Genomic DNA, 25,174 nt, shown 5'->3' with positions numbered 1-25,174 from the left:
AACTTCCAGCTTTAGCCTGTGTTGTTTCTCAGCTGTGGGAACATAAAGGGCGTTTTACTAAACACCAACAGAATAAGCAATTATGCAAACAGAGCCACATAATTCCTAAAGGGAATTTACCAAGCAATGAAAAGAATGAAGGCATATTCAACTTTAACAAGCGTCAGTTATAGAGCATTTGCACTCATATTCATTTTTATATGTTAAATTAACAATCCGTTGCTGGTCCCCTGAACACAGCGCCATGCGCTGCGATGCCAGTCAAGTCGAGCTCATTACCACAAAGCCACAGAAACACGCCCTTAAAACTTATCGATCCCAGTGTGATTTTTGATGGACGTTTACAAACAAATGGACAAATTCGGCAGCTTTGTCAGTGTGAAGTGCAAATCACCCTGTAGAGACAGACAAAGCACAACTTATCAGTATACACACAGTCTAACGCAGGGAAACTCAACTTACCATTGGTCATGAGCCACACTGAAGAATATCTCCGTGTGTGTGGGCTGCAACCTAAAAAAATATTATTTAACATGAAATAATTTGATAAAAGTCATTTTATAATCACGGAAAAATTCAGTAACACTGTATTTGCTGCACTACAGTAAAAGGACAATTTTATTTGGCTTTTATAGAAGTACAATTGCTTTTTGTTGATAACTACATTTCTTTCTTTGTAACAAATTAAACAAACAAAAATAATGTTTCAAAGTTTTAAAGAGATTTTTCAAGCAATATTTTTGGGAAGTCAACTACCAGAAAATTGCATCAGAAAACTAAGGAGGCTTTATATGTATGTATAGTTTTTATTGTTTTGTTTTTTTTTGTATTTGTCCTCTTCTGCTACAGTTTGAAATTTAATACATTCTCTTTAGAGTGTGTTCTCTCTTTTTTTGCAAACATTTTGTAATCCCTTTGTGATCCATGGTGGATTATTGAATTGGGCAGTGTTTGTCGTATAATAATTCTATGTAAAAATATTTCATGGGCTTTGTCAATGTTGACTTTAGCCCCGCCTTCCATCTCGGTTTAAACAGATCTTCTTTGACAGAATTTGCCTCTTCTGTCTTCAGTCTTTTAATTTGGTGTCCTGTAGTCCGCTCCTCTCTCTTGTCGCCGCTGTCATACTACAAAAACTGATCGTTAAACAAAAACACAGCCGTTAACAAAACAAAGCACTGCGTCAGAATGGGAACATGTTTTCCCTCCACTTTATTCCACGATACTGTCCAACTCAGAGATTTATTTGTACATTCATGGAAGGTATCAACAGTAGAAAATCCTCAGGAGACGCAGGTCTTGAAGCGGGAGTTTATTTTCCGATTAGTGGTTTATTTACATTTCAATAAAACTGCTGAACATAATACATATATTACATGCAGTACATATTTATAAACCAAATCACCACCGAAATGCATCCGGTAAAAGATGCCATCCATCATTGGCCAGCAATGCTCCAGGTTCAATACACTGCTCTGAAAGACAAACTTGGACTTTCTTTATATTTACAATCCAGAGGCCAAAACTTCGACACAGCACGTCCAACCAACATTTCAAGTAAGTCCTGCTATTGCATTGGTTCTCGCCCAGGTCGATACATCTTCAAGGCTTTTCCACCACACTGACAGACAATCCTATTCTGAAATCCACTGAGTTAATACAAACTTCTTTTTCCTTTTTTTCTCTAACAACTGATATCGTGCTGTACTTCTCCTTGATGTGTGCAAAAAAAAAACAAAAAAAAACCAACAACTTCATAATGATGCACTGGACATGGGAGGAATTAATTAAAAAAAAACATTGTATTAGACAAAACAGCTGCTATAAAACACACACACACACACACACACACACACACACACACACACACACACACACACACACACACACACACACACACACACACACACACACACACACACACACACACACACACGGTGAGCTATAAGGTTTGGCTGTAGAGTACCTTTTTTCACCTGAGATTAGATTGTTCTGTCAAACAAGAAGCAGAAGACGCTGAACTCAGCGGCACTTGAACGGCTTGAAGCACTGAGGATGCCTGCAGTAGAAACAGTACGAGCAGAAAAGCCAAACGTTGTCACGAGCACACACACACACACACACACACACACACACACACACACACACACACACACACACACACACACACACACACACACACACACACACACACACACACACACACACACACACACACACACACACACACACACACACACACACACACACACACACACACACACACACACACACACACACACACACCTGGAGTTATATGGAGGGCTGGGGAGGATTTCGACACTTCTGCATATTCAACACTCACCTTTCGTCAAATAAAATAAAGTTCTTTTTCTACAGTTCAGTTCGCTAAGAAGGGATTTTGAATGTTTTCTTGTATTCCGATACAAAGCTGGGACTACAGAATAAGTATGGCTACGATATTAAATGATGTGAAGTGCATTTTTAAAACAATGAGGCTGGTGTCATCTTCTACGCACGGAGCAATTCATTCTACTTTCCATGAAATGAATTTCATCTTTTAAAGTGTTATTTTTTCAGGGTTTGCCATATTTCCACATGTAACACATTCAACACGACTGCCTCGTGGCTTTGGAACGTCTCGGCTTTGCACCGTGACGTACAGGTTAAAATGTTTCTCTCATTACAGAAACATAAACGTAAACAAAACATAAACATAAACAAAAATGCTTTGAATGAACGTTGTGGGTAAAAGCATTTTGCTCTTGTAAAGAGTCATTCGATGCCAAATGGGCAGACTGCAAAACAATTTCCCATCAACTGTGGCTTTATATATCATTTACTGCTACTGAGTAGTTGGTTTCTATTTAATTGCAGTTCCTTAGTTGTAAAAGCGTCAATAGCTTAAAAAAAAAAAAAAAAACAAGGCTGTAAATGTCACAGCACCATCCATCAATCGTTTTTACCAATTTGTGCGAAATCCTTGCGTAAAAAGACCCAAAGGCACGACACCTTCACACTGGGAAACATCAGAAAGCAACAACCAGGTCACTGCGAAGGTCTGTGATGGCTCTTTCAAAGTAAGGTAGTTTAAAGTTAATGTGACTCAGTCCTTGACATTAAAACTATCTGGTACAAACATTTCAAACAGAAGTTTCTATCATGCTTCAGAAGCACTTGTTTATGCAGATCAGGACCTTTTTTGAGCATTCAAACGAAGATGCAAGCGTTAAGATTAGCTTTGATGGAGCCGATGAGAAAGAGAAAGGCCTCCTGGAATTTCATTACGTCTTTAGTGCAAATGAGAAGAAGGAGTTGCTGCATGAAAAAAGACAAACCAATGACTCACATAAACCTGTAGCCTCTACAAAAAGTGGGGGTTACTGTTTAAGGGTTTAAAATGTAGTTGAAACTGCCGTGGGAATCTGACTTGTTAAAATCAAAATGGTAACATTGTTAAAAGCAAAACAAGTCTCACATTTGTCTGAACTAAATCCTCCAATAAGGGTTCATTTTAGGGACAGTTTGCGCTTGATGCACCGTTTACTGAACGGAACTTTTACGTAGATTTGAATACTGGATGATGTTACAAGCCAGTGGGCCGCCACAAGAAAAGAAAAAGGCGTTCTGTAATCTGGAAGTGTGACCGCAATAAAAAACAAACCAATGGTGAAAAGAAAAAAAAAAACAGGTAGGAACAAATCAACTTGTCGCTCTCCATCAGTAATAGATTCTTCACATACTCTGGAACTCTTAGTAACTCACCCACACTGAAGTACACACTCCGATCAATACGTCGTCACTACTCAATAACTTAATAACAACCGTTCCCACTTTTTAACTTCAACAGTGCACGTTAGCAGAAAGCCACAACGGTACCATTAAAAAAAGGCTGACAAAAACTAAAAAAAACCTAACACAAATGTGCAAGTCAGCATGGAAACCTCCACTTGTCTCTACAAGGTGGGGAAAAAGGCAAGTCGGATGCATTTCCTGATAGAGTTTGAGCTTCATGACAATGATTCCAACAGATAAAGCAGCTCTAAGGCAGACATCTCAGGCATATTGTGTATTCAGTGTAGAGGTATGTACATTTAGACAGACCAAAACGTAAGAACACACACACACACACACACACACGAACACACACACACACACTGTCATTACTGATTATGAAATGAGGACGTATAATGAGACACGACTCAATAGCTTCACCACAGTTAGGCTTCAGTGTAACAGACTATAAATGTTGGTGAACAAGGAGTGATTTAGCGTCACACAGTTGTGTGAATTGTGCGAGCAGAGAGCATTACCAGTTTTTGTGCGCTTTGTGCACTCTGTAAATATTCATCTAACACTGCTGCTATTTACGTTGAACCGTGACCAAAAGAAACCGACAAACCCGACCGCCGGGCAATAACTTGTATCGATGCAACGTTACGTGCTCCGAGCATTGCTTCCTGCAGCAGGAAGTTTCTCAGAAACATTTCAGAATCACGAGTGTTTCACCAGCCACGCTGCATCCCATTGATTTATCTCTGCGTTTCAACCTTTGAACTCTAAACAGTTTGGAGTACCGCAGTCTGTGAGGTCCACCACGCTTCCTGACACCGTGTGCTGGAGCGGCGTCAGACCGGTGCTCCGTGTGTCCGTCAGCACCAGGGCTCGCGCTGGGATCGGCCTCGAGCCAGACTGTCTGCCCTCTGCCAGGCGCTCTTCATCAGGGAGAGGGCTTCGCCGCAGCGCTTCTGCACCAGCGGATCACAGACGTCTTTATGAGGGAGGCTGACCTGCGCAGTGACACAATGCATGCATGAAGGTTCAACCACAGCAGCAGCATTCGCTAGTATTAGCTGGAGACAAGATCTTAAAATGTTCACGTTCTGATGAGCAAACAAAGCAGAAGTAGGAATGTTGAGGGCATTTTTCTCTAAAACGGTGACAAACCTGGAAAATGTTTTTCCATGCGCTGTCTAACGCCTGCAGCAGTCGATCTCTCTCTTCACACCCGCTGAAGTACAGGACCCACGGAGGCAGGAACTGAGTCCGGTCGGTCACAAACTCCTACAGACAAAACAGAGAGAGTTTGAAAAGATGCCAGGATGCAGGAGAAAATAATGACTTTCTCCAGTTTCTTTAACATTAGAATGAAATAAAGTAATTCCAGAGAGAAATTCTTAATCGCCTTCGTACAGAGCAGTAATTTAGAGGATAAAGAATAACCCATTGAATACACAGTATATACACATGTTGATGTTTGACAGTAAATGAATAAAATATATACGCAGTAAAGGGCTTCTTTACAAAGAAGAGTTATATAAAGGTCGATGTCCACAGGAAGGAAGGATCTCCTGTAGAGTCCAACTGATCCAACACGAAAGACTGGATTTGTATTAACATGATGTGTTAAATGATTAAACTCAAATAACGAACTTCAACTATAACAGCAGGTGCATGTTAGTCTCACTTGTCACTTTAATGGATGATTACAGTTCATTGCTGAATCCCTTTTGTTGAGGTCTCAAAAGGTTCTGACGAGCTGTGCAACACTGAAAAAAGCTTTTCGATAAATTGATGATTCTCTCTTCAAATACAAGATCATTGTGGTAAATTGGATAGAAATGAGCCTCAGATTATTTTGATTTCAGGCCATTGACCATGACCACAGAATTATCTGTGCTTTGAGGATGTCTGATCCCTGGACCTGCACCGCATATCATCATTAAATTGTTCAATCAAGATTTGTTCAAAGTATCACATAAAATCACACTCTAACCTCAAATCTATTGAATGTAAAAAGAAGCCATCAGAGCGGATCACAGAGGGTCACTCACAATAACACAGTACTCGTTGTCAGCCTCCAGACAGACGGCGGTTATATCACAGATGTCCGCGCTGCCCAGTGAACGGAAGAAGCTCGTCTGACAGTCCTGATGGCACGTCAGCAGCTTCCTGTCCGTCACCACCAGGCAACAGGGGATGCAAGGGGTCGGGGCCACGCCTTGAGGAATTACCTGGAGGGGAGGCAGTCATGGGAGAACAAATGAGCGGCGTACAACTGAATAATACAACAGAGGGGCCTGTTGAGAGACAATCGTAATGATAAACACACTCTGAGCAGAGTCTGTAAACAGTCAATCTGTTATGGAAACTTTCCGTTTCTTCTAGTACTAAATGAAAATGAATATCCACAAAGTCAATGTTATGCAGTCATCTGGGTTCTCCTCATTACCCCTTTGGAAACAGACTGGCAGAGCAGCTGCATCCAGTCGGCCATGTCCTGCTCGTTGTTTGCGCTGAGCTCCAGCGGGGGGCGCTCGGTCAAGATGACTTGGAATGCGTGCGGACGCTCTGTGCTGTTGGAGCGGCGGCAGCCTCCACAGTGCTCTCCTCTGGTGAAACAGCACAAGTATAAGTGAGTAGACATCAGTTTTTTTTTGGTTTGGTTGCCGCGTTGTGAACAGTGAAAGGTGAGGCGTACCCCATGGTGATCGACTGCAGAGGGGTCACGTCTGTTCTCTCCGCATACAGGTACAGAATCCCATTACTGTGAACAAAGAGAACAAACTCGATCAACTGGAAATCGGGTCAACAACTGACAGAGTTAAAAGAAGTCATGTTTTAAAAACAACATTCTGCTCGAGGCCAAAAGGACTCCGGAAGGACCTGAGAACGAGGTAGCAGCTCTTCCACAGCTCTTTGCCCAGGTACGTCGTTCCTGCCCGGTACTGCAGAGTCCCTTCTTTTGTGCTGGACAGTATTCCATAGTTTGAGAAACCTTGTGGAGAAGAAGGGATGTCCAGCGGATCCTCCCAGTGAACCAAGGAATAGAGTTGAATAGACACTTCAGACACCTGGAGAGACACAGCAGCACGTTGGACAGCCTGCTATACAGATAAAGACTTATGCAAAACAAACAAAAAACATCAGGTACGCTAAACTCTTGCAAAGTGAGGCTTGGAATTATATATTCACAAAGACAGTATTTAAAAGCAGCACATCAACATTCTGCAGAGGTTAGAAATCATGAATATTTTAGAGCCTGACTGATCATTTCACAGAGTCGTGCAGGAGAGGTTCACAAAGTGTCTCATCGCTTCTTTTCAAACGACAAATCCGTCTTTCAAGTACAAGATAAAAATACGGTGTAACAAGCTTGAAGCAGGTATTAATTTATATGAACAGTAGGTACAATTATGCTACTATTGGGAGGGTGAAAACGCATCGAAGGACAATGTTCATCTGGGTTATGACGGGCCATATTCCTAGAATTGAGGGTAAAATTACGAGGTCTTCTCATATTCTGTGTCTAACATTCAGTTATGTAGAAAGGGTTTAAAATGCTGCGTCTGAAAGGGACAGCAGCATGAGAGGCAGGGGGGCACGTCAAGCTGGAGCACGAGGGCAAGAATAGCTGAGGTGAAACCAGTGAAGCAGAGGATCTGAGGGAGGAGGAGCTGAGGGCAACGGAGACTGGAGCTCCAACCTGAGCACCATAAAGTCTGTGGGTCAAAACTGGACTTCAAAAAGCTCCAATCTGGCCTAAAACTACCAAGTAAACATTTTAAAGAAGATATTGGCAATTTATATTGGTGATGCTACCATGAGAGCATCAGCTTCAAAGCCATGCTGTCTGGGAGATTTTGTAAAAAAAAAAAAAAAAAAAACACATTTCACTGTATTTTGCACCAGAAGGTATCAATGAAACAACCCTCACCCCTATTATGAAAATCACTGTAATTACATGATGATCAATAAGCACATTGTTTCTTTGACAAGCCGAGAAAAGCTAGAATATTCATACTTTACCTCACAGTGAGACTCAAGAGAAACAAACTTAGTGAGAGCCAGTTTTTCCATGGTGGCGTCGGTCAGAACAGAAGGATAGGGAGGCTCCCGGCAGCCTTTCACCATGGCTGCCTTGAGAACAGACAGGAACCACCTTCAAACAAAACAGAAAAATATAAAGTCATGAGTCAGAAAACAAACCAACAACCATCCATATTGTGTCGTGACCTTTACAGATCTATAAAGTTCGCACTCTGCCTTTTCCCACTCATAAAAACTGAAAGAAAAAATATCAGTTTATTCACTCAGCCCATGACGGAGATCTGACTCCAAGGATGCGGCGATGCAGTGGCAGATGGATGATTTAACCTCAATGTGTCGACCCCGTATGGCGTTTATTACTGTTTTTATTAATGTTATTACATTCAGAAACAAGACACAAAGGCAGACAACGACACTCACTGAGTCAGTGAGGCATCGGCTGTGTCCAGCAAGAACTTCCTTCGTCTGTTGGTGCAGACCACCGTCACCGTCTGCTGGTCAAGGCCCACCTAGCATGAAACAACGGTGTTATTATTATTATTCCACTGTCCAGCTGTAATAGCAAACTTACATCTACAGCCTGTGAATACCATCTACAAGACTCCACAGATGATATTGAAGAGTCTGTAAAGTATTCTACAGCTGATAAATACATGAACCTCCAAACACATTTCTTTTCACACCTTCAAACCTCAGCATTTCTAAATCAGAGTTTGAGAAGGCACATCTATTTAAAATGAGAGCAGACAGATAAAGCAACAGTGCAAGAAACTTACTGAGAGATAGTCCAGCTCATTATAAGAAACAGCGTCTTCTACTGTGTACGGCTTCTCAGCTGCACCTGTGAAGGAGTTCAAAAACACACCATGAGGATATTTATACGTCTCAAGAAGTTGGTACAAGTAAAATGCCTAAAATTGGCAGAGAATATCTGGTGCTGTCCTTACAGAACCAGACTTCTCTAAATAAAAAAAAAAAAAAAAAAAAAATTGACAGAAAAAAATCGTATCTGTGAAAATCTGTTGTAAGTCAGTGAGAATGATTTCTCGCCATTCACCCTTTCTCAGCAGGTAGATGTAACAGTCAGTCAGCAGCAGATAAAGTGGCTGCAGGTCCCCCTCCATATGGCCCGTGCTCATTCTCACCATCTGAAAATAAACATTATTTAGATCACATCTGAGTTGAGTGTAGATTTTGTCTGATTGCATAAGTGTCATTTCGTAGAGGTTGAGAAAAAGGCGTTAAAGACAATTGGCAAACTAAGCCTTGCAACATTTCCACTGAGAAACCGTTCCTAAACCACTTCTCCAATGTCAAAACAGTCCGTTAAGTCTAACAACAAAACTGTAATGGCCCCTCTTCTGTCGTTCATGTGAATGGAGTATACTTTCAATAACATCTACTTTGTACTTTAGTTTGGAAAACAAGCCTAAAAGAAGTTAAAGACACTATTGTGCATGGTCTGTATCACTGAACATCTTTCAATTTTTAAATGTCATAATGTTGCCATTAAACAAACAAAATAAATTAAAAAACTCATATTGTAAAAAACTGAACGCTGTTTTCCAAATAAATAGTGACGTCTATCTTTCAGCTCCTTCATTCCGGAGTTTCTGGCAGATCTTGATCGGTATGTTTGACTTGGCACAGGTTTTACAGCATGAGTCCTCCCTGACACAATCCTCCGAGAGATCTGAACGCTGCAACTTCAACTCAACCGTTTGCCTTCTTGTTTTCTTAATTACAAGATGTATCACAAAGTACTGAATTTCTTCTGACCTTGTAGAGCTGCTCTTCATTCTCCCTGAACACATGAATCATCAGAAGCAGCAAGTGATTGTTGTCCACCCTGGAAAATGAACGGTGAGGAATATTAGACATTCACAGAATACCATCACGACCAACAGATGGTTTTCTTTAAACTTACTTGAACTCTGCAGGATGAGAGATTTCAGAGGGACTGAGTGTCTCCTGTTGTTTTTGTTCCTCTTCATCCGCTGTAAATGTACTTTTGTGCGTTTCGTCTCCGCCGCCCTCCGTTATTTCTGGCTCTTCTCCTGTGGGCGTTTTTGCTTCTTCTTGATCCTCAGAGCCACCTGGAAGAGTCTCTGGCTGGCTATGCTCTGCAGAGTCATGGCGGCCACCACCTGTGGGAGCAGCGTCTGAACCGTTGGGGGCAGAGCTGCATACGTCCGCAGGAAGAGCGGCGCCCGCGGCCAGAGGGGAGCCAGGCGTCTCTCCTGGAGCGGAGTCGGGCGGCTCGCCTGCCAGATCCTCCCGAAAGGGCTGCTGCGTCGGAGGCTCGGAGTTCTGGTCGCAGCCATTTGCGTTCCCCTCCTCCTCCTCCCCCGCGCGCTCCCAGGCCTCGTCCCGATCCAGAGAACCGTTGAGCCGGTCCATGACGTCTCGGAGGGGCTGACCGACCCTGTCCATGGAGGTGTCCGCCATCTCCGGGAGCCGCAGAAGCTCCTCCACCCCGTCTGCGCCGTCTTCCTCCAGCACCTGTGACCCCACTCTGCTTCTGGACTGGCTTTTGTTATCGATCTGCACGTTGTCAACGCCGTTCACTGCGTCGATGTCCTCTGTGGTGAGGATGGTGAAGTCCATTTCCATGTGCTCAGAGGAAACAGAGTTATGGATGCTGCTGCTGGAATCTGTGGAGCCTTTCCCACGCCGCTTCTTGGCTGGTTTCCTTCGTCTGGCCATCCTGGAGGAACACGATTAGTTGAACTCGCAAATAAATACAGTATTCTCACACTTGGCACATGCTGCTCCCATACCGAATGACCTCCAGCTCGGTGCCGTTGACCTCGGCTTCATCTCCGGCGGCGGTCATGGTGGGGGTGATGGTGCTCTGCCGGCTGGCGACGTGAACCGGCGTGACGTCGGCCGAGGTGTTGGTGTCCGAGTCTTCGTTGAAGGGGTTGTGTCTGAGTGTGGGGCTGGGTGGCGAGAGGTGAGTCGCTCCCTTTGCCTTCACGGTTCCAGACAGGACGACCGTGTCGCTGATGACCGTCTGGGGGTCCGAGCCGCTGGAGCGTGGGCAGCTGGCCTGGTCGGTCAGATCGCCCTCTACCACGAGAAGCCACATGAAAACTATTTAATTGAAAAAAGCAGCATTCACACTTTCATTTAAAGACGGTCGAAGGAATACACTGAGTGTTTTTGGACTCTTTTGTTGGTTACAAAATAATTATCATTTGCAGTTGCATATAATTTTGAATTCAGGAAACATTTTTCAATGCATACATTATTTTAGTTGTCATTTTTAACAGCAAATCAACAAAAGATCAGCACAAAAATGCAGTGTATTCCTTCATTAGTGCAGCACGATTAATGTTAGGGACTGCGGTGTTCTCTGGTCTTCTGTGGCGGGGTCAATAAAGCACACAACTCAATGAGTAAGACATCAAGTAGGTCCACAGGCAGCAGCTTTGTTTGCAGAGGCACAGGCCTAGATCAAGCACTTCTACTCTAGCTTTTAGATACAATCAATCCGTGGGTCACACACCTTCCAGAAATCTGTAGTGTAGATCTATTTGATTTTTTATTGTGAGAGAACTGACTTTCCACTAAATGTCAACAAGTGGAGGACTGCAGGTGGATGGTGGGAACTGAATGAAGTGAAACAAGTTAGAAGACTTTACAATATAATCACAAAATGAAACCGGTAAAGGCTTTTTCTTTTATCTTTAATCATTTACATTTAAATCAATAAGTGTTTTTGTTTTCCTTTGTCCACAGCAGCACAGTGCTGAGCTGAAGGTACCTGAAACAAACCTATTTCAAATAATCAAAACTGTCTTTTCCTGCAGAGTCATGAACTCATATGAGGGGGGCTATCACAGTCCAGCTATTTCTACAATCTGATGTCTGGGCATGCTGGGAAGTGTCCCTGCCCCAGAGCACGGTGTAAATAATCTGTAGGAGCTCTCTCACTATTTCAAACAATACTTGAACTCAGGATAAACAATATAAGTGTTTTTAAATATAACAAAATACTTTTTTTTTTAATTAGTTGACATTAAGCTGTTAAATAAAGCAATCCCTGTGCTATCGGCTCATACTGCAGCTCAGCTGATTCTAGGCCAGTGCCACACATCGTACAGGAGGAGAGGACTTTACGGAAAAGGACACAACAGACAGACTTATACACAGTGTGCTGCAGACAGGCTGGATGGGGTGAGTACCAATTATGTCAGGCATTCATTTTGCTTTGGCAAACAAAAAGGCAGAGTGAGGATGAGGACCATTCCCCAGATGGATTACACATGCAGAACACAACAGATCACAGAGGACCCACCCAACGCCAACCTCCCAGGAAACACACACTAACCAGTCAACGTAATGTTACTGATGAAAAAATGTTTTTTTGTCTTGATAAAAGCTGTAATGAAATTTATTGTAGCATTTTGGTGCCAATGTAAACACCTGGCTACTGCCTCCATCAATGACAGATGGACAATGGCTCCTATTTATTATTTTTAGCTACAGAAGCAAAGATCAGATTGATTTACTGAAATTTACCACTGATTATAATAAAACTTTAGACCAAATCCAGATCTTAAAACAGAATACATTCCCAAAAATGATCCAAAGCCCTATGATCAGGCCCCGTGTCTCAATCAGTATTTTGAAACAGCAAGCTGTTTGTACTGGCTTAAGTACCCAGCATGCATTTAGCACAAACTGCGGGACAGCCATGCCAGATAGGAGTGAGGAAAAGGCGAGAACAAGAAACGTAGGGCAGGAAGGGGAGACTTGACCAACGTCCCACCTTCCCAGTCTGCACTTGGCAATGACTGCAACACGGGGAAGATGTCACCAAAATCATAATCTAAAAAAAGGAGGGATAACATTCAACATTAGAGAGAGGTGGATGGAAGAGGTGGTCGATGTCAATGGCAGAGAAACAGTAAAACAACATGAATGTGAAATAACTCAATTGATGAGGGAAATAATAGATGAGCCGGAACTTAAAAAAAGCAGGGGAAGTGACTCAGCACTTTGTGGGGAATAATGGGAAGCACTGACTAAGACGGATGCAGTCACTCCAAAGTCAACATTCTGTAAACATCAGGTTATAAGCTCCGATCATCCACGGGAGAAAATTTACTTTGCTTTCCATGCATCACAGCAGTCAGTGATACATTCAGCTACTTCAATGTGCCATTAGCTCCAACAGAACTGCAAGTTTGATCACATCAGGAAACTGAAGGATTTAAAATAACGTGAATCTCCGTCATCCGCGAGAATAAATCACTAACTTTGAAAAGTCAAGACATAGCAGCACACAAGGCCAAAACAAAACATTTCACTATTGACAAAAGGAAAAACTAACTGTCCAAATGACTGTCTCTGTACACTGATGAAGTGAAAAGGTTAGAGGACGACCTTACCTTCACTGGACGGAGCTATAGCGCTGTCATCCCACTCCAGGTTGGTGGAGGTGAGAGAGGTGAAGGAGTGCAGTGACAGGCTGTCTGAACTCGGTAGTCTCTCCTCAAAGTCCAGCAGGTTGTGAGGTTTGTAATACTCTGGCATGTAGGGGGCCACGTCTAGATAGGGCACATCCTGAACCGGCCAGACGTCATAAAAAGGTGAGGAACATGCAGCATCTGAGACACGTAGGCGCTGAATTTCATGTCAGTAATGTAATAAAATGAATGCTAACCAGCTCCAGGTCGAAGCGAATGAACTCCAGACCAGACACCAGCGTGAGAAACAGGGTAAGGTGGTCATGACTGCAGACCAGCGCATTCCTACCAGTGAAGGAAAAATATTAACACCGACGCTTTCAAGAGGAATATGACAGCAGTAAAAAAAGATGTGACACTTTAATTTATAAAAAAATATTTCAGATAAGTCAAAAGATTCCTTAATGACTTACTTGAAATAATACTTCTGTAACAATCCTTGATTCTCCTGGAAGAGGCGCAGATAGCTCTCTAAAGAGCTCTCACTCAGTGCTAGATATAACCAAGCACGGCCTGCACACAAGAAAAGAGTCAGTTTTGCAACAAACTCACTCTATGTCTCCATGTGACAAACAAATATGAGAAATGTCTCACTTCGACCGAGGTTGGTTGCTATGTGCTGAAGCTCGTCTATCTGACGGACCGCCTCTCTACGGGTGAAGTGAAGGACCAGGACCCAGTAACCTGAGGAGATGTCCTGCAGTCTGCAAAGCAGAACAACACACTCATGAGCATGAGAAGTGTGTCCTGATGATGCTGACACAGAATGAAAAGGCTATTAGTCTTAACATGTTTCTGTGAGTGCTTGTGTCACAGGTTATGGGTTTGACTTGCATCACTCTTTGTGTGATCTGGATGGATGCACAGATGTTTCTACGAAGCAAATCGGAAAACACAGCTGTGCATATTTTAGTGAACAACTTACCCATACAGCAGAGCATGGTCAAGGTGCTCACAGAGCCGCTGCAGGACCCGGTCATGATTGCGGATAGCGGGAGTTTCATCTTCACAAGCTGCAAAGTAACTCTGCAACTGTACAGATACACAGGTTTCCGCGTTACTTGTAAACGTGGCCGGGACTGCATTTCTTGGAAGGTGTCATGCATGGCCACTCCAATGCTTCAGCTCTTTATAATCACAAAGTGGATTTTGTAAAGGAGTGAGAAAATTAAGTTAAAATTGCAAATGCATGACGGATGTTTGAGCGTGTAAACACAAACAAATGAATACATAAAGTGATACACGGCAAAGATTCTACCATACAACCTACAGTCAAAGGAACAGAGGAATATAGGTCCAAGTGGTGGAAATCTACAGACCAACAAGTCGATGATCTGTCCTCAAGCTACTGAAGCATGTGCTCAAAGCTTTAAGATCTAACCGAAGGGAAATAACATGCAACAATAACAGGATATCTAACAGTTTGCCTCACATGGGAACTAAATGTCCTTAATGGAAAACAGTTCCAACATTGTTCATGTGATGTGGATGGTTTGTACCTCCATAGCTGTGCCAGGTCTATTTTTATAGCTATTAGTTCATTTCAAAACTCAAGTGCTGGAATATCAAAACAAAAAGGTAAGACTCTAAAAAAAGGGGGCTGCATGGTTGATTTTTATACACATGCTATCAATGTTGACTGCAGACATCTGCTGAATGGTACCAGAGAACAGCGCTGATGAGCCCCCGTTCAACATAACAGAGGTCTGAAGCCCTAAAATGCAATCAGCCAAGTGGAAGTCAGCTAAGCTTTGAGGAGAAAGCTCATTTGAGTCTTGTGACTACATTGCCACATGACTAAGTAATGTTATATTAGGTAAACACTGTATGTTTGCTTGAACCTTTGAAGCACCACACAATAAAGCACTTTCTCACTCTTAATATCACACCACTGACCACTTCAACAGGATATTCAACATAATAAAAAGAAAATCTGAGAAATGTGGATGGGGGGATTAAACTGCAATGGTTCTGGGTAAATGAAACACTAACACTAATGCACTGTAATATGTGAAAGTAAAGCTATATGAGGATTGCTCATACAAAGTAACAATACTGATGTCTTCAGGAAGTGAATGTAAAAGCATAAATGGAGATCTGGAAGAAATAATGCTGTCCATCAGGTTTTGTGAAGGGTAGTTTTGCAAGAAGCCTGGCAACAAATTCCAATATAGAACTGAATCTAAGAATAAATGTCTAATGCTAATATTCAGTATCTAAGAAATGGTTGTAAATGTGTTTACAACACATGCAGCTGTAGGAAAAGGGAGGGCTGGTGCCATAACTGCTCACCGTGGACAAAACAAAGGAAATATAACAAATGAAAGCAGCGGCACAACAAAAGCGACTTGATGTGGGAGTGTTAATAGATCACTGGTAAGTAATTGTAAAGGACAAAGCCCTTTGAGGAGAGCCAGCTGCTAATGTCCTCCTACACTGAAAGTTGCCCTCCTAGCAGACAAAAGACATCCTGCGTTAGCCACAATGACTCAGTCACGTGAAAAATCTTTCACCCCGGACCGTGACCAGCCCCGGCACGTCTCACCTTCTTCACGGACATGGAGATGTTTTCCAATATCCGATCCTTCACTTTCAGTTGATCCATCCCCGGTGTGTCGGCGGCTGGCAGCGGGCTGTCAGCTGACTCCAGAAGCGCAGTGCTTGTTTTGCTAAAGCTAGCACCGCCCGCATGAGCTAGCGAACGTTATCCTGCGGCTCAGTGTAAAAAAACTGAGCGCTAAGCTGAGGACCCGGTGCTGGCTGTCAGCTGTACTCACTGTGTCAGGCAGCGCTACTATTTCAGAGCCGCCATGGTTAAGCTGAGCCCGACACGTCCAGTTTCTGTCCCCGGTTAGCAAAGTAAGGCGTTAGCCACTTGACTTTTTGACGCTTATTACTCCAGCTAATGGTAGCTACCAAGTTTTTACACTTCAACTTCAGTAACTCACCAGCTGTGTCGCTTATGACACTCCCCGGTTCTGTAATCTGCTTGTCGGTGATAAAAATACTTTCGGTTATCGTTTGTGTAACAGGCCAATTGATTGATAAATGTATGGGATGGTCAGCTTGGTTTTTACTGTTTTGGGGCCGGACCCCAGTGGTCAGTGCGTTACGTCATCGGCCGGCTCGAGAGGAAGCGGGACGGAAGTCCGTTCAAAACTGACCCAATTCTAGGTTTTTCAGCTCACTGCTGGACGAAAACGCAACACATCAATACCACGGGACTGCTTTTTCATTTACCAAAATTAAACATTAAATTCGGCTTGTGTGCAGGACTCTGTCTTTTTCAATACTATTAAATAAATTAGCTTGTTTTTTTTCTTCTTGACCTTGACCCTACTGATCATGTGGATCTTAAAAAGACAGCTTATTAGATCTAATAAATATTCACTTCCCTAAAAAAAAATTTTCTCACTTTTCTGTATGGGAGCATATGAATTTCTGCAGTCTGTCGTCATTGTGGGTTTGAGTCCTGATTGGACCTACAGTATCTGTGTTGAATTTGCATGTTCTACCTGTGTGAAAGTGGATTTTCTGTAGCTACTCCAGTTTCAATCGAGTGTAATCTCAGTTTGGGTGCTAGACTATTGACCTGTGTATGATATGAACCCAACCATTATTTTTATTTTTTTTATATTGTTGAGACTGCTCCAAAGTCCACCAACACCAAATGGAGGAAAAGTTGTGCAGATAATAGATTTAACTCCAAAACTGTCCACTGTTGTAGTGTAAAATCGCACAAATAATCTTATGAAGCACCAAATAAACAAAAGCTATCAACAAAAATAACTGCAATAACATTGATATGCCATTTCTTACACTGGATTAGTTAGGTTGTCATCTGAGAAGTGTCTTCAGACAGGAAACAAGATTTCTGATGCCCACAGTGTTTATATCTGGGTCAGATATATAGGCCAGATAACAAAGTTGTGTTAATCTGTTATTACTAAAACAGTAAAGGAATTTATTGAAAAATTTAATTTCTTTTCTTTTCTGCTGTCATTCTTGCACAAGCCCAAAGTCATCTTACCGGCCTGCTGGGAAGGTAGTGATCCTTTTGCACATGTTCTTACAAGGAAAGCTTGAAATCGAACAACATTGCATACAGGAATGACAGAAAGAGCAACTGCCACCAAAACCAAGCTAAGCAATGAGCTGCATGAACAATTCAAGGTAAGATAGGAAAAGAAAATATAGCAAGAAAACCAAAGTATTGATCCAAGGTAAAAGAAATATATTCCTATACAAAGATGAAATGACATTGCACATGTCATGTTTCATTTGCCTGCAGCTTCTCAGGGACTCTCATTTCAACATGCTCGCTTTTGTAAAAACACATTGACAGTATGGCCTTTGACATGAACACTGCTTCACAGCAAAAATAAAGTTTTCACCTCTGATCTTTCACCTCGCTGCCATCTGCTGCTAAGTTTTTAGTGCGTCGTCTTTTTTTTTTTTCTTTTCGCACCTAAACAGAGCAAGCGTGTGTGAACATTTCAGAAAGAGCAGTTACTTTCATTGAGAAGTTCTTTTTCATGTTTACTACTTGCAGATAAGGTCATTTGATTTCACTTGTACAGTACCTCCACACTGGTTTAACAGTCTTTCACACCGTCACATTCACACATAACCGTGGCGAGAGCTGCTATGCACTGAAGCTCAGTCCGCCCGTCGTCTTGCTCAAGGGATCAGATCTGCAAACTGGATGACACCCCACTCTACCGACTTAACCGCAGCTGCTATGACCCACGGGCCAATTCGACTCTTTTCAGGACCACTTTATGTCTGCTTTCCCTATCTTTCACATGTTTATCCTGGTTTAAATCCTCTCTATACAAAAGATCACTGTGGCATTTCACCCTTGCATTCAAATTAGTGCACACTTTTGTCAAATCAAACAAGGACGCAAGTATCTACTGAGTGGAATGTCAGTATTTTATTGTCAGGATGACTCCAACGTGTGGAAACACAAAGATGTTTTTCATAAAAATAAGGAGCAGTTGGCATATTCAGTGCATGTAGTTACCACAATAACCTTTTTTCCTTGTCCGATTATCAAGATTTGGGTCGTATTTTAACTGAAAATTTCATCCGGTTCCAAAGCAAATGCTCATCTAGAGGGAAAACTGTATCAAATGTAAAGCGGCTTTATACAAATGCTGACGCAAGAACATGTATGGGCCTTTGGGTGATTTCAAAGTACAAAAAGAAACTGCGTTGTGTTGCAGTCAGCAGACATTTCGGCTCCCAGACCCCCAAATTAATTTAACGCCCAAGTACGAGAACAGAAACAGTTCCAAGTCCCTGCATGAAAACCCAGAGCATACAAAGACATTCAATTTTAACACGAGTTAAATGTCATATTGTTTCTCCTTGGCTGGCGTTTCTAGTCTGACTTCTCCTTCTCCTTCATGTGCAAAAAGACTACGCTGAAGACAAAGAGGCCCCCCATCATGGAGAAGACACTGGCGTAGTACGGGAAGGCTGAGGGGATAAAGCGCTCGTACTGAGTGTGCTGCAGGGGGCGGACGGATACCTGTTGTAGAGAGAGGGAGTGTTATCAGGTACGCCATGCATCAGATAAATCCACTCATAATATACAATCACTACTGTAAAAAGGTAGCAGTTTTTTCTTTTGACGACCCAGGGTGAGCTCTGAGCACTTGCCTGAGTTGAGGAGTACAGATGTGTGTATCCCAGTCTGTTGTAGTCCACCTTGAACTGGAAGACTCCGTACACATCAGGGAGTTTGAACTGGACACTGTATTTACCTCCTGGGAGAGAGAGGCTCTTCATTTAGACTGAACACAGTTTAATCCATCGTCACCATCGTCATCGTCATGGTCACGTACCATTTTTCTTGAGATAAGTCCTGACGAAGGGATCGATCCTCACAAACTCCAGCTGAATGTCATCTCCGTCGAAGGGAACCCAGCGACCCTCGGACAGCATCTCGATCACGATGCTGTACTCCTGCAGGGCGAAGTTCAAAGCCCGTCAGAAACACATCCGCCTCCAGCGGAATGGGAAAAACCTCCAGAGTGAGACGAGGGTTCAACTCACCACGAGGTCAGTGATGGTGTATGCTGCAGGGGGGGTGGTCTCTCCTACGGGATGATGGGTAACGGCTCCCACTCGGAGGACTCCAGCCTCCTTAAAAACCCAGCGAGACAGAGCCTCGGCCAGTTCCAAGTTTCCCGTCTGCTCGTGCCTGAGCGGAGCACAACGAGGAGGGAAAGATATCAACTAACACCTTCAGGAGTAATTTAATGTGGCTGAATTGAAGAATCCAGTTCCTCAGGAAAATCACCCAACTTTTAACAATGTTTCCACAATTACAAGTCTTTCTCAAACACTCCACAGTGGAGAGTGGATGCATCCAACAGTGAGAATTCCCAGTAATCACAAATCCAGGGATGTGAAAAAATAAGATGTTTTTAACTTAAAGCTAGGGTAGACGATGTTGTCCAAAAGCACTTTTTGTCATACTGAGTGAAATGCTCCTTGCCCCCTGGGAGAAGTCAATACATTATGTGTACGGAAAAAGGTGCGGAAAAAATCTGACCACTGTAGCGGCCAAAGGACAGTAAAAACTCCGACCAATCGGAAGGCGCGGACTGCTCTTCAGGAACCAATCAAATCCCTTCGCCGTTCTACCAGCCCCCTGCGCGTTCATTTCAATGGCGTGCACTGGCCCTGGTTCAGTGCGTGCACGCGTTGCCAAGGCGCTCTCGGTGCTCGCGTGAAAAATAGAACGGAGCGGGCGCGCTGCGCTCCTATGGGTAAAGGTTAATAACATTGGAGGCGATCACAAACTCTGTGCGCGTGGCGCTTCCGCGTCCAGTGCGTTCGCTCCCAACGGGAGCTCCTCCAATGGGGTGGGAGCTGGGCGGAGCTAGGCGGAGCCTTGGGGAGATGCTACATTTGAATACATGCCAGTTTTCCAAGATCGCCAACCCTAGCTTTAACGTTATTTATTATTTATATTTAGTCCTTAATAATTCATCAGGTTTGGCTCTAGAAAGGCTGCAAACTTTCTCCAGTCTTCGACTTGCCAGAAACTATATGTATCCACATGCATGAACATGCAAAACCCTTCAAAATAAAAGTATTACACAGTTTCCATGGTCTGAAAGTAAAAAGTGTCTTTTCATAGTTGTCTTAACATCTATCTTCTGCATAACTATAGACAACTCAGGATTTCTGCACAATGGAGTCAAATCACTATGGAAGAAGGGAAGGTACGTCCTGGGCAGGTCATCAGTTCATTAGACCCTAACCCTAACCCTAACCCACAGAGACATAAAGATGACAGGAAGTTTAGATTCATCAAATAGCCTGAAATGCATATCATTGGGGGGAGGAGACAAAGCTTCAAACCTGGACTCTCACTGTAGATCATCCCACTATGAGCTAAGCATGCTAACCATTTTGCTATTTTGTGACTTTTTAGACTGTGCAAACTTAAATGTAATAATCTGACCATTTGAGTCTCCTGTTTCTGTTCGGAGTTCTCCGGAAGAACAGCTGAATGGTTCGGTTTACCTCTGTGAGCCTGGAGTGGCTTTCTGCACAGCAGAGTTGAAGAAGGCATCACTGAAGAAGTCAAGAGAGCCGCTGAAAACCACCCTGGCGTTGTTCCTGGCCTGCAGGCCGGCAATCAGCAGGGTGTTCTTGCCCACAGCATGGGGGTACTGGAGCAATTCAAATAGACAGTTAGTGCACGCACAGTGAATATCTACCACAGAAAAGTACGGGACCAGAAAATCTATTGAGTTATACAGTTAGCAATTATTTCTGCCTTCACCATCTGTATCATGTATTTTCAAGCACAATTCCCTGATTTAACACATATGTGACTAATGTTACCTGAGAAATGGGTCGGTCAGGGAAAAAGGAGTACGAAGTAGAGGAGCCGGTTAGGATGTCAAGTACAAGCGGGTTGTCTGGGTCTGCAACCATTCTGGAAGAGACAAGTTCGGCAACGGTTTATCAAAGCATTCATATTTACTTGCGGTGAGTGATGCATCTATCGATTGAACAATAGTGAAGAGCACAAACATTGGAGAGTAAATCTTCTAACATGCATAGTGGAGCTGAACACATCAATAACATACAGTCATTGAAAAAAAAAAAAAAAAAGAAAGAAAAAACCTCTGTGAACCCTATCAACCACTTTGTGAATCCAAGGATTCACATATTTTTTTTATATTTTTAACTAAGAACATGTGTTTGGTTTTCTGGATATGTTTAATAACAGCATTAGAACTGAAAACAAGGAAATTCCAAAGTTTTGACATACATTTTCTCGGTAGCTGGTAACTGCTACAGTCATATTTTTTAAGGATCGACCAATTATTGGCCTGGCCGATAATATCGGCCGATATTGGGCATTTTTCTAATAATCAGCATCGGCCTTTTTTTCCACCAATATCCGATAAAAATTTTTTTTACCGTATTTCCCGCACTATGAGGCGCACCTAATTGTCTCAAAGCCCAACTGTCTGCCTTATATTTCGGTGCGCCTTTTTTTTCAGAAAATACGGTAATAAAGACCACCCGGTTGTCAGTCAGTTGTCTTGACTACGGCTCCCATAATGCATTGTGATGTGATCACATGAGCAAACAACTTCTGCTTGCTTGTAGCTAAGCTAGCCAGTTCCAAAGAACGGCAAACATGAAGCTTGAGGCAGATTCTCCGCCTCTGACCCGTCAGTCGCCAGAACCACACAGTTTGTCCTCAAGTCTCCCAACCGGAGAGCACGGCGCGCGGCTGCACAGCCGCGAGGAGCGGCCCGACGCCGGCGGACAGCCCGCTCGCTGGGACGCCGGGAGCGGTCGGCCGGCAGCGGTCAACCGGCAGCGGATTACAGTCAAGTCGGCCCCACGCATCTTCCGTCACGCACTCACGCCACACATTGAAAACTGAAAAAAAAAAATTACCGGTAAATGTGTCTGGTGCGCTGCTGTGGAACCGGGAGGAATCAAACACAAGCCTGTCACAGACCGACCGCTGATTTTTTTTTTTTTCCAGTTTTCAATGTGAGGCGTGAGTGAGTGACAGAAGACGCGTGGGGCCGAGTCGGTCGGGGCGACCGGGGGTTGACTGGTTACCGTGCCGAGAACAGACTGCCTGCCGAAAAATGACTCCCCCCACGGGGGCGCGCATCGATTAGTGATAACATTGATTTTAACATATTTTTTATCGTTACAGTAGCTACAACTTTAGTTCAACCAGGATTCTCCATTGTTTAATCTATTATTATTTTTTATTCCTACAGTACAGGACATACAGGGGACAAAATACAAGAAAATGAAGGAAAGAGTTGTGTTATCAGCAGCGGCAGATGGTTGAATATTGGAATTTTGGGGAAGTTATGGATGAGATGACTGCATTATTGTGTGTGTGTGTGTGTGTGTGTGTGTGTGTGATAAATATAATTACATGTATCAGTAATAATAATAATAACAATAATAATAAAGTAATCACACAATTATAAACTGAACGAAAACAAAAGGCCTGAGTATAATGAATGTAGAAGTGTTTTCCACTGAGCACATCACATCTCTCTTCACTAGTCACTTCACTACTAAGTCACTACTCTGGGCTGTGGAACAATGTCCCACCCACAGCTACATTTTGATGCCAAAATGTTCATTTTTGCTGCAAATGAATATCGGTTCAACATATCGGTTATCGGTTTCCATAAGTACCAATAATTGGCATCGGCATCGGCCCTAAAAAAGCCATATCGGTCGATCCTTAATATTTTTATGCCAAGATAACTCATTATATTGATCACAAATATTTCTGCATTCACGAGACATTTAGGGTTGTGTAGGGGAAGGCAAAATGTGGCTATTCGCTGTTTGAAATGTGTTGTGTGGCGCTTACCCAACACCCTTAAACAAAACGGGTTTATTGGTGGGTTTGCCGACAATGGTGGGAGCTTTCATCAGGTTCTCTGGGTCAGCGACAATCAGGGTGTGCTACATTAAAAGAAGATCACTGGTAAGTAACAGCATGGAATGGCAATTTGTAAGACTGATTGAGAGTAGTCTGTCTTTTAGCTGAGTATCACAATGTTCACCTCTCCGGGATCAGACACATCATAGTTGTGATGGTCGATGACGGCAGTCTTCTCCTCATCGAACTCAATGCCACACTCACTGCCCAGCTCTCTCAGTGGGTCGCCTGTATATCCAGATGAGAAAATAAATAAGCTACTAGAAAAGTAGAATATATTAATCATGCAAAACACAGTAAGAAACCAACTGACCAATGTCTGAGCTGGCAGCAACCAGGACGTTGCCTCCACCATCAATGAAGGATGTAATAGTCTCCACATTTATGTTTCCTCCAAAGTCTGCAAATGATCGAAGAAAAAATATAAAGACTGATCCAACAAAACAAACAACCTTCAAAATATGAACAATGAGAGTCTCATTTACCTTCAACTGATGGCGAAAAAAGAATCAAATGGTCATACAGGAACTGGCCATATTTGATGAGTGACAGAGAGGAATCATCGGCAGTCTTGAACGTGAGGTCGAAGCCGCGATCTGTAAATGACACAAGAACCGTCATCATCCTCAAACAAGGACTTGTCCTCTATATAAACATGTTTACAATCTATTTATAAGGACTATCTATGCTTGTGCAGGGCTGAATATTTGTAAGCATTGATGTTTCAAATAATCCAACATGTAATACCTCTCATTTGACATTATGCACTCATATATCACAAGAGTTGGCCAAAAAATGCCAGTTTACAAATGATGTATGTGCCACAAAATTCATGATTGTATAACAAATACATGTGCCCGATTTCTGACCTTCTGAGTGCAGATAAAATCAGAAATATTATACAATAAAAAAATTATTCCTATGGGGACTGCTGCCTTCATGGAAATGAGGATTAACCAGCTACTTGACTTTCTTTTCCACCCTGAAAGCAACATAGCCAGAAATCACTGGCAAGTTAGTAGAAATGGAATATTCATAAGTATCAATCATACAAACACTGTGTGACACTAAATGTAGTGTTTGTTCAAAAATATTTATTTTTTTTCTGAATTGAAACGACATCACACAGTTCTTTTCGTGTTCAGTAATGCCATCAGTGGTGTGAGCATATCCAAGGTTTTGATCGTAACGTTTAAGTCAATGCTACTGTTATTAAGCTATAACATACACGCTGTCATGACACAAACGTGAAATGTGATAGCTAGGCTAATGCTAGCAGCTAGCAGGTGAGCTTGAACTCTACATCTAAAAGCTTTTAGTCCATCAGTATTATATTTTCACCGCTGATATCTGATGCAAAAGGGTCGCGAAAGGGCATTTCGTGCGTGTATGTGCGTGGTAAAAAGTCAAAAGCCTGATATTTGCACCAACCTGCCAGACTGCGGAAGAAGATTGAATGGGTGTCTCTGATGTTGAGGTTGTCCAGCAGAACCAGCGTCTTCCCGTCGGCCGCAGCGCAATGCAGCAGAGAGGCTAAAGCGAGCAGCTTCACGACCCCGCGGTCCAAAAGCCCGAAATTCCCCATCTTTCCGGTCCGCTTCTTGGGCGATGATAAAGAACCGGACCGGTTCGTCTGCACGTCTGCTGTCAGCGCCGCCATTGTTCCGCAGGAGAGCGACGTCAGCGTTAGCAGCGGCAGGCTGCACTTTGACCCCGGAAAGCAGCCAATCAGAGAGAGGAACGCGTCACCTCCAGCGGCCTCTCCACCAATGGGATGAGAGCTTTATTATAAGGCTGGAAAACGCAAGATGGAATGTGTAGAGTGGAAAGAAAATACACACTGATACACTCATAGGAGTAAGACATTTATAGAAAATTAATTTTATTTAATTGAAACTCT

At 42.9% G+C, this 25,174-nt stretch overlaps 2 protein-coding genes across 4 annotated transcripts; both read right to left on the bottom strand.

The window, feature by feature from the left end:
- Nucleotides 1-1,204: 1,204 nt before the first annotated feature.
- Nucleotides 1,205-16,361, bottom strand: plekhm2 (pleckstrin homology domain containing, family M (with RUN domain) member 2). Of its 3 annotated transcripts, none has more exons than XM_030117968.1 (20): nt 15,853-16,361; nt 14,233-14,339; nt 13,902-14,011; nt 13,721-13,820; nt 13,505-13,592; nt 13,230-13,404; nt 12,608-12,667; nt 10,611-10,902; nt 9,758-10,537; nt 9,610-9,679; nt 8,888-8,978; nt 8,607-8,665; nt 8,251-8,339; nt 7,810-7,942; nt 6,667-6,854; nt 6,482-6,547; nt 6,233-6,392; nt 5,835-6,014; nt 4,948-5,064; nt 1,205-4,790 (listed from the first exon to the last, which is right to left on the bottom strand). In XM_030117968.1, exons 1-20 carry the CDS (start codon nt 15,910-15,912, stop codon nt 4,653-4,655), a joined length of 3,063 nt encoding a protein of 1,020 aa, XP_029973828.1. In that variant the 5' UTR covers nt 15,913-16,361; the 3' UTR covers nt 1,205-4,652. The 3 variants fall into 3 exon arrangements, with proteins under 3 accessions (XP_029973828.1, XP_029973827.1, XP_029973829.1); XM_030117967.1 differs by having other exon boundaries at nt 8,607-8,671; nt 15,853-16,360; XM_030117969.1 differs by lacking the exon at nt 12,608-12,667 and having other exon boundaries at nt 8,607-8,671; nt 15,853-16,360.
- Nucleotides 16,362-18,219: 1,858 nt separating this feature from the next.
- On the bottom strand, nt 18,220-24,968 carry ddost (dolichyl-diphosphooligosaccharide--protein glycosyltransferase subunit (non-catalytic)). The gene is made up of 11 exons (XM_030117974.1): nt 24,706-24,968; nt 23,760-23,870; nt 23,588-23,674; nt 23,399-23,502; nt 23,203-23,297; nt 21,177-21,270; nt 20,853-21,001; nt 19,371-19,518; nt 19,160-19,280; nt 18,975-19,081; nt 18,220-18,843 (listed from the first exon to the last, which is right to left on the bottom strand). Exons 1-11 carry the CDS (start codon nt 24,932-24,934, stop codon nt 18,694-18,696), a joined length of 1,395 nt encoding a protein of 464 aa, XP_029973834.1. The 5' UTR covers nt 24,935-24,968; the 3' UTR covers nt 18,220-18,693.
- Between the last annotated feature and the right edge of the window lie 206 nt (nt 24,969-25,174).

The sequence above is a fragment of the Salarias fasciatus genome, chromosome 20 (assembly GCF_902148845.1).
Source record: "Salarias fasciatus chromosome 20, fSalaFa1.1, whole genome shotgun sequence".
Taxonomy (NCBI): domain Eukaryota; kingdom Metazoa; phylum Chordata; class Actinopteri; order Blenniiformes; family Blenniidae; genus Salarias; species Salarias fasciatus.
This window is presented reverse-complemented; position numbering and strand designations above follow the sequence as displayed.